The sequence below is a fragment of the Engraulis encrasicolus genome, chromosome 20, assembly GCF_034702125.1.
Source record: "Engraulis encrasicolus isolate BLACKSEA-1 chromosome 20, IST_EnEncr_1.0, whole genome shotgun sequence".
NCBI lineage: Eukaryota > Metazoa > Chordata > Actinopteri > Clupeiformes > Engraulidae > Engraulis > Engraulis encrasicolus.
In genome coordinates, this window is record NC_085876.1 from 18,214,014 (window position 1) to 18,224,013 (window position 10,000).

General features: G+C 43.9%; 1 protein-coding gene across 1 annotated transcript in view; it reads left to right on the top strand.

The window, feature by feature from the left end:
- LOC134436371 (collagen alpha-1(XIV) chain-like) overlaps positions 1-10,000 on the top strand; it is a 160,939-nt gene that overhangs the window by 80,437 nt on the left and 70,502 nt on the right. The window contains exons 23-24 of the mRNA XM_063185539.1: positions 2,276-2,392; positions 9,278-9,424. Coding sequence (XP_063041609.1) covers positions 2,276-2,392; positions 9,278-9,424 — 264 coding nt within the window. The remainder of the gene's footprint in view (positions 1-2,275; positions 2,393-9,277; positions 9,425-10,000) is intronic.

A 10,000-nucleotide genomic window follows, 5' to 3' on the forward strand; every position in this document is an offset into this window, starting at 1 on the left:
CGGGCCTATGTAGCAGAAATAGTAACGCACGGTGTTTTAGAAAAGTAACTGTTGTCTGACTACTAGTTTTGAAATAATAGTTGCGTTAGACTACTCGTGTAGTCCTAAAAGTAGTCCGACTACAGTAACGCGTAGTCGCGTTACTAAGTAACGCGTTACCGGCAACACTGGTAGTGACAGGACAGTTTGAGAGAGAGAGACAGGAAACGTTTGGGAGAGAGAGACGGGGAAGGGCCGGCTTCGAACCCAGGTCTCCAGAAAATGTTTTTTTAAAGGAGGTTGTGTAATTCCCTTCCTTACCCCTATCCGGGGGTGGGGTTCAAGGGACCACTGAACACTGGCTGACTGTCTGTCAGTCAGTCAGTCAGTCAGAAGGGGTGTCTAGCTTGCTAATTACTTATAGCAACAAACCTGTCAGAGTTCATCTGCTGGCTCTCTATTTATTTTTTCTTGAAGAGCTTTTTGAAGGCTGCCCCCTTGCACGGTTGAAGCATACATGCAATTTTGTTGAGTGCAGTGTGCAGTGAACACTTGTGTGCTGTGGAGTGCTGTGTCACAACGACAATGGGACTTGGAGTTTCCCAATGGGCTTTCTTCTTTCTTTTCTTTTTTTTCTTTTTATAGTTTGTAAATTTGGGATTTTTGGCACCACTCCTTTTTAACTGTATGTTATTGAGTTAGATTTACTTGTAATACTAGGCTGACCTTTGGGTGTATTTTCAAAACAGTTTTCCATAGTAGAATAGGGGGAGATTGTTTATTAATCTCATAAGAAATTAAGGTGTTTTGTTAAAATTATGAATGTTAATGTTATTAATGAGACTTGTCCTGCTCCTCTGTGTGGGATTCATTTTCACCATAATAGTAAAATAAATTTCTTAAACAATGCAAAAACCCAAAAACAAAGTAAAGAAACAGAAATTATGCGAAGAAGTAGGAGGATGGCGTCTGTGTGACCAAGCGTACCTGCTGTGGGCACACAAATACACACACAAACACACACACACACACAAATACACACACACACACACACACACACACAAATACACACACACACACACACACACACACACACACACACACACACACACACACACACACACACACACACACACACACACACACACACACACACACACACACACACACGGTTCCAATGAGGAGGTTTGAAGCATATGGTTGCAGTTTGGAACAACACGACATTAGCTAGCTGAAAATGAGTTTATCTTGCTGTAAGGCAAACACCTATTTCCTAACCCATCTGTCACATATCTTCCTACGGTATTAGTAATTCAGTGATCCAACTTTCGAAGCAGTTTCTCTTGAGGAAAAAAAGTTTGCACTCATTGAAATACATAAGTGCTTATTCCAGTTCTTGGGTTCAGACACATTTTACAGCCAACTTTGTCTATCCTCTTCTCAATTATTTTCAGTCACAGATTGATAAAGTGCAAGTCATCATATCTTGGATAAATACAGGTATACATGTTTAACAAGGTCAACAGGTTTACGTTGCTTCCAAATGCTCCAAAAAGCAGACCAGTTTCTGACCAACTGACAGACATAAAGAACACAGCGGCTCTCGACGCACAACTCTATAAATCTGGAGTAGCAGTTTACAGTGTGGTTTTGCTGCACACAGATTCAGACGTGCCCTACTAACATTGTCTCTTTCCCCATTGACTTGACCAGTGTACCTGTACCTGATATATAATGCATATATTTTTTACACACATTTATGTGGCTGGTTATATATTTAAAAATCTGTCATGCCATTTTACAATAGACACGTGTACACAGATGTACTAAGTGTGACCCACTAACATTGTCCTCTCCCCCACTCTGCCAGTGTAACTGGGCATCAACAATTTCAATAATATACACATTATATAATGCATATATTCCATTGACATTGTCTTTCCCCCCCACTCTGTCAGTGTACCTTGGCCTAAACAAATTAAATAATATACACAGTATATAATGCATAGACATTCAACTACTAACATTGCCTTTTCCACCACTCTGTCAGTGTACCTTGGCGTAAACAATTGAAATAATATACACAGTAGGCCTATGGTCAATTCAGGTAAATTGGGCCACTTTGGGCCATTTACTTATATGCTAGCCTGGCGAGCCAATTTGCGGCCACTAGGGGCGTTTAGATTTCTAGGCTACTTATTTGCAAAAAAGTGGCCCAATTTACCTGAATTCACCATATATAATGCATACTGTATACATTCCACTACTAACATTGTCTTCTCCCCCACTCTGCCAGTGTACCTGGGCGTGAGTAACCTGAAGGCGTACCAGGTGAGGACCACCAGCATGTGTGCCCAGTGGCAGCCCCATCGCCATGCCACCCTCTACCGAGTCCTCATCGAGTCACTGCGCAGTGAGTAGACCGACATCTACAGTACATGCACCAAAATGGGTTTTTAAAAGGATATTTTTTGGTCTTTTAGAATTTAGTAGTGACCAGTGTTGCCACAGTTACTGTGAAACAGTAATCCGACTACTGACTACTGACTACTTCTTCAAAAAGTAACTTAGTTACGTTACTGACTTCTTGCTTTTAAAAGTAACTAAGTTAGATTACTTTTACTTCTTCAAAAAGTAACTTAGTTACGTTACTGACTTCTTGCTTTTAAAAGTAACTAAGTTAGATTACTTTTAGTTACTTTCAGCAGAAGCTGATCCCCGACCCCGGCCTGCGTGTAGCTGCGTTTGTATAACAAGACAATCTAGCCTATATCAGGCAATTACAGGAGCGTGTGCAAGTGTCTTTATGCAGTCTCTTAATAGAAACCCCAGCGATGTCACCACACAGTTGCGCACCAACTGTGTCACGTTGTAGGCTAATTATTATGCTACAACATACCAGTTAGCTTTGTAGCCCTTCTAGATGACCGAAATGCAATACAACACTATGAGTAGGCTATCCGCGATTTTTGAATGATGCTGGTTAGATAGTCTAAGCCTCGCCATGGAAGAAGGCTTCCATGCGTTGCATGTACAGCGAGAGATTCAGAACCTGTCGCTGCAATAGTCTAGCTACTCAAGTAGTCCTACAGTTGAATAGGCTGTAAATCAAAGCAGGATAAATTTAACATGAGAGAAGGGAAATGTTTTGCCGAAGTTTACCGTTACTCTTTCATTTACCACATAGGTCACGTTAACAGAGGGTTCGTCATGGATTTTTTTTAAGGAAGACTGAAAATTCGGAACCCTGTCCATCATTTCGACGGCAGTTTAAATAGGCTACACCCGTATCAGTAGATCAAGTGTGCATTTCAATTCGTTATTATCTGCGCAGAGACCACCTTTCTTCTTAAATAGGCCACTTTATCCTTCACCTTTCTCCCCCTCTTTCGGCTTGTCATGCAACTATTACGCATCTGCAGAGCTCGGGTCCCTGCACCCAAATAGGCTAATGAATTAGAAATTGCAGATGATGTCAGTACAACTGTTCATACCGAGTTCATAACGACTATGCTACTACATTTCCCCACAATCTGATTTAATGACAGGGCGAAGTTATCCCTATCGCCCTTCATATTTTTTTTTTTCCATATCATATCTTCAGGCTTCCTACAAACTCCTCGCTTGAAACAAAAAGTGGGCGGGCCTATGTAGCAGAAATAGTAACGCACGGTGTTTTAGAAAAGTAACTGTTGTCTGACTACTAGTTTTGAAATAGTAGTTGCGTTAGACTACTCGTTACTGAAAAAAGTAGTCCGACTAGGCAACACTGGTAGTGACAGGACAGTTTGAGAGAGAGAGAGAGAGACAGGAAACGTTTGGGAGAGAGAGACGGGGAAGGGCCGGCTTCGAACCCAGGTCGCCACAAAATGTTTTTTTAAAAGGATGTTTTATACGCTTTATTCAATAGGTCAGCAAAGACTAGACAGTACATGACTGGGAGAGAGAAATGGAGAAGTGTTGGGAAATTAAATGACCCAGGCCAGATTCGAACCTAGGTCTCCATTATACTGTATGTATGGTATGTGTTTTTGCTTGTTTGTTTATTAAAAAAAGAACATAAAGACATACCTTATATCAATTTACATTCGAATGTGAGGCAAAGAGTTCGGCATGACAAAGGTGTTGTATAACTGAAGTAAATAATAAATGTCCACTAAACACTGTTAATGCTCCCAGTTGTTTAATGGCACGACGTTTCGGACCTCAGTCCTTCTTCAAGTGCAACCAGGTTGTGCCATTAAACAACCGGGAGCATTAACAGTGTTGCGGACATTTATTATTTACTTTAGTTATTTTATTTTGTCCAGCACCTGTGCCACTGATGTGCACACATTCTCTGCCTTCGTAAAGGTGTTGTATAAGTCATGACAAATGAGTCACTCTGAGGCCCATCCTGCTCGTGACCACTACACAGGCACCATTGAATTTGCCACAGCAGGTGTGGGAGATAAGGGAAACATCCTTTTGTGTGTCTAAGACACCACAGCACAGGGTTGCCAGAAGACTGGTAGTTTCCAGCCCCAAAAATGCTCAAAACCCGCCTGGAAGCACTAAATCCTGCCCAATTTGAATGATTTGTATGACCATAAATGAACAGGAAAACCCACCCAAATGCTCTTTTTACCCAGTTTTACCCACAGACGGCCATCCTGAGCAGCCCAATTGGGCGTGGAACCGCCCAATCTGGCAACCCTACCACAGCACAGTAGGCGCTACCAGGGAAGCCGACAGGGAGTGGCCAAAGCTGTCAGTTGTCCCGGGCCCAGGGAGGAATGGGGGGGCACAGAACAGGGTCCTCATTACTTTGTATGTATTGAGTGTTGGGGGGAGACTTTCAGAATATTTTGTCCTGGGCCCCGGCCAAATCTGTCAGTGGCCCATTAGGCGCTACACAACCGACGGGCCTACAGGAACAACCAGGCAGTGACTAAGGCAGGGAGCATCTTAAGCCTTAAGCACAAAGAAAAACACGGTAGCAGCACATCTGTTTTGGCCATGTACTGTAAGGCCATTATGGGAGATGGGAGGAAAAAGCACAAAAGACAGACAGAGAGAGAGAGAGAGAGGAGGAAGAGGCAGAGGCAGAGGCAGAGAGAAAGACATATGATGGGAAAAGAAAAGAAGGCAAGTAATGAGAGTTAAGGGATGAGGAACAAAATTAGAAAATGTACTGTGGAAAGGGTGGACAAAATGCAGTAAAATCCATCCAAATAAAATAATGCCTAGAGAAAGAGTGTTAGTGACAGGAATACAATGAGAAAGTGTGTGTGTTTGAGAGGCAGTGTACACATGAGACTGGCAAATAGAGTATAAAGCCTTGTCAGTTTCCTCTAGTGGGCTACAGTGGCATGTAGGGCTGTAACGATACACTCAACTCCCGATATGGTTTGTATCACGATTCATGACCTACGGTTCAATACACCCCACGATTTCACATTTACCAACATTATAACTTCATGACTAAAAACTATGTTAGATTCTAGGTAGAATAGGTTACAAGAGGCTACTAATAATTTTTAAAAGTTTCTATATAATAATGATGATGCTTGGAAGCACTATCACTTCATATCATGTGGTTGTTTTCTGGGCTAATTAGTATCAAAACGTTACAAGGGCGTATCACAATACTGCCTCCTTGTATGGCGATACAGTATCGTGACTCTGTGTATCGGTATCGGTTCGATGCAATACCGTTACAGCCCTAGTGGCGTGCTGTGCTGTGCTGTGCTGCGTTACAGCATTTTGTGCCTACTGGGAACATCACTGGTAACCAGGATAGCACACGCATGTTAGGATCAGACGAAACAAGAGACAACACAGCAGCTCAATTTCCTCCTTGACATGTGCGTGTGTGTGTGTGTGTGTGTGTGTGTGTGTGTGTGTGTGTGTGTGTGTGTGTGTGTGTGTGTGTGTGTGTGTGTGTGTGTGTGTGTGTGTGTGTGTGTTTATGTGTGTGTGTGCGTGTGTACGTGTGTACGTGTGTGGGTGCGTGCGTGTGTAAGTGTACGTACAGTATAGAATATGTGTGTTTTTATGTATGCAGTAGACAGATCTTGATCAAGAAAGTGAAATCCTGTTTGGTTAGACACACACAGACATGCATGCATGCACACCCACACGCTGACACACACGCTGACACACACACGCTGACACACACACACACACACACACACACACACACACACACACACACACACACACACACACACACACACACACACACACACACACACACACACACACACACACACACACACACGTCAACGCCTGCTGTGCTGCTAATAGCAGTGTTTTTTGTGTTTGCGTGTTCCCGTGTCGGTTGAAATGACTGCTCTCCCTAAGTGTTACTGTCTCTAAAACTATGTTAATGTCAGTGTTTTTGTTAAAGTGTCAATTCGGAAGAATGCACTAAAGACAGTGCTTGGATATAACAGTTGATGACAAGATGAGGCAAAATGGCAGCACGTTTTAGTAGATAACGCACCCCAACTCTCACTGGGACAGGATGCACGCATTAGTCACCAGCAGGGAAGCCGACAGGGGGGGGGGGACACTTGTCCCAGGCCCAGGGAGACAAGGGGCCCAAAATTGGGTATTCATCAAATTCTATGTATTGGATGTGGGGCCCTTTCAGATTACTTAGTCCTGGGACAGGAAAACCTGTCAGCAGCCGTGTGCATAGTCACCAGATTCCCTCACTACTTACTACTTACTCTCACCACAAAAATGTTCATATATCCAATGAAAACAAAAACAACAAGAAAAGATGCTCAATGTCACACTCCAATGATCTGAGGGTCACTGTTTGGGTCAAGATGTAAGAAAGGTGGTGATGGTACTGATGGTAAAAATAGCTTCTATTTTTATACCGCAGGCTAGAGGTAGATTATAAAAAGCTGTGTTTTTAACATTTGTGATAAAAGCTGTACTGCCACCTCTCCAGATTCCCCTTTTCTCTTCAAATTAAAAGGAGCATCCTCAAAGCAGCCTCAACTTTTATCAAACCTGACGTTTAGACAATCATGTGGAGGTGGTGGAAACTTTTTTTATGAGTCTGTCCTGTTTGAAAAGGAAGTCATTCCACAGCATGTTATGTCAGATAAACATCACCTTGTGCACTTCCCAATGCCATTTCAAGTTTGAAAAGCCCCAGCACTCTTATTTTGAAGGTCTGCGTTCAACCCCACAAGCCACAAGCCAGATTGTGTCTGTCTGTGTCTGTCTTTGTCTCTGTGTGTGTCAGCTAAGTGTAGTGTAATGTGTGTGTGTGCATGTGTGTGTGTGTGCGTGTGTGTGTCTATGTGTCTGTCTGTGCGTGCCTGTCTGTCTCTCTGTCTCTTTATGTGTATGTCTGTGTCTGTGTCTTTGTATGTCTACTGTACATGTCTGTGTCTGTGTTTGTGCGTGTGTCTGGTTTGTCTGTATCTATGTTTGTGCCTGTGTCTGTGTTGTCTGTACTGTGTCTGTGTTGTCTGTGTTTGGGCCTATGTCAGTGTTTGTGCCTGTGTCTGTGTTAGTGCCTGTGTCTGTGTCTGTGTCTTTGTCTGTGTCTTTTGTCTGTGTCTCTGTCTGTGTCTGTGTCTGTGTTGTGTCTGTGTCTGTGTCTGTGTCTGTGTTTGTGCCTGTGTTTGTGTCAAGTTTGTACGATTGGAGTCTCGAGTCTTTGTCCACTACACGCAGCCCAAGTGGTCAGACTCAAACGCCGACCATAGAGCTGTATGGGTGCCCCAAGTGGCCAGAGGTTGCAATCCTGGGAGCCCCAGTCTGGCCTCTGCCTCCCTGCCAGCCTCCCTGCCTGCCTCCAGGGTTGCCAGATGAGGCTGATGATAATCAGCCCAAAAAATGCTCAAAACCCACGTTTTATCTCCAATATCCATTTTTACCCGATCTGGCAACACCTCCTGCCTCCCTCCCTGCCTCTCTGCCTACCTCACAACAGATGGAGTGAAAGTGGCTTGGACAGAGGGGGCATACAGTCAAGCCTTTGCTTGTATTTGAATGCCGGCAGACAGACAGGCTTTTCAACCTCCCAGTGCCCCATCCAACAGCTCCCACGACCTCAAACCTACTCATGCCCCCCCCATCCCCCCAACCACATACAGTAGCCCCCACCATGACAGGCAGACAGACAGACAGACAGAAAGACATACAGGCAGACAGACAGACAGAAAGACATACAGGCAGACAGCTTTGCAACTTCCCAGTCACTAACACACCCTCAGACCGCTCCCACAACCACAAACCTACTCCAAGCCTCTCTCTTCCCCCCCACCTCCATGACAGACAGCCAGACAGCACTATGCATTTCACCAGATGCCTATGACATTTGAATTGTGGAGGCTGTGACAACACTTTTGTAGCTTCCTTTTACAGTCAGCCTTAATTTATTTCCCACAAAGCATTCACATTCTGAAATGTTTTTACAAAGAAAAAAATACCTACAGTACAATAAATGTCTTTGTTGCTTTTTTTAAATTTTATTGATTCAGCGTTGAAATTCTAAATTCTAAATCTTCTTTTATTTGTTTCAAGACAGCACTACATATTTCAGTCATTTCTCAAACAACCCCCAAAAAATTGGTGTTGGTGCACCACAAGGACGTTTTCAAATATGGAAGCTTTTTTGTAAAGATTTTTTGGGGCTTTTGCACCTTTATTATTCAGACAGGACATTCAGAGAGAGACAAGAAATGTGTGGTGGAAGGATCGTTACATGACCTTAGTCCAGAATCAAACCTGTGTTCCCATTGCTGTTATATGACTGTCAACGTGTCACCAAAGCCCAACTCGAATATTGGTCTTGGGATATTGGGATATGAACCCAGGACCCCTTGCTATGTCATCATACAACCAGGGCTTGACGTGAACTTTTTTTCCTCACTGGCCACTGTGACTAGTGGTTTTCACGAGTCACTAACCATTTATTTAGCCTTTCTGCCTTTCTCCTTGAGTTTTGTTATTAGTTTTTCATGTAAATACAAACAATGGATTCAACTAATGTGATATGTTACACGAAAAGAATAAGTTACCTGTCAAAGTGGCTAGTGAGACTGAAATTGCTACTGGCCGCAGGAAAGTTTTATCAGCTTTTGGCCGGTTGGCAGGTGCCAATGTACCAAGCCCTGTACTTCCCGATGCGATACACATCCCGATATAGGGGTCACGATACGATTCATCACGATACGATACATGTGTATCGCAATATATATATATACTTTTTTATTCTTTTAAAAAAAAAAATAACGATACAGATATTTTTAACACACACCTAATACCCCCTGTGTGTGGTTTCTAGACGGGGAGAAGCAGGAGGTGTCGCTGGCAGGCGGTGCTCAGAGACACTGCTTCAGCAACTTGTCGCCCAACATGGACTACAAGATCACCGTCTACACCCAGCTGCAGGAAACCGAGGGACCCGCAGTCACCACCATCCAGAAAACAAGTGAGTGGAGATAACACACACACACACACACACACACACACACACACACACACACACACACACACACACACACACACACACACACACACACACACACACACACACACACACACGCACGGACGTGCACACACACGCACGGACGTACACACACACACACACACACACACACACACACACACACACACACACACACACACGCATGCATCCACGCACGCACACACACACACACACACACACACACACACACACACACACACACACACACACACGCATGCACACAGGCGCACACACACACACTTTAACACACCTGCGGTACCTTAATTGTGTGAGGTATGATCCTGGTCCCTGCCGTCTCTTGTCACCACACACACACACGCCAGCACACACATCTGAGACAGAGGGACCAGCAGTCACCACCATTCAGAAGACATGTAAGTGGAGATAACACACACACACACACACACACACACACACACACACACACACACACACACACACACACACACACACACACACACACACACACACACACACACACACACACACACACACACACACACACACACACACACACAC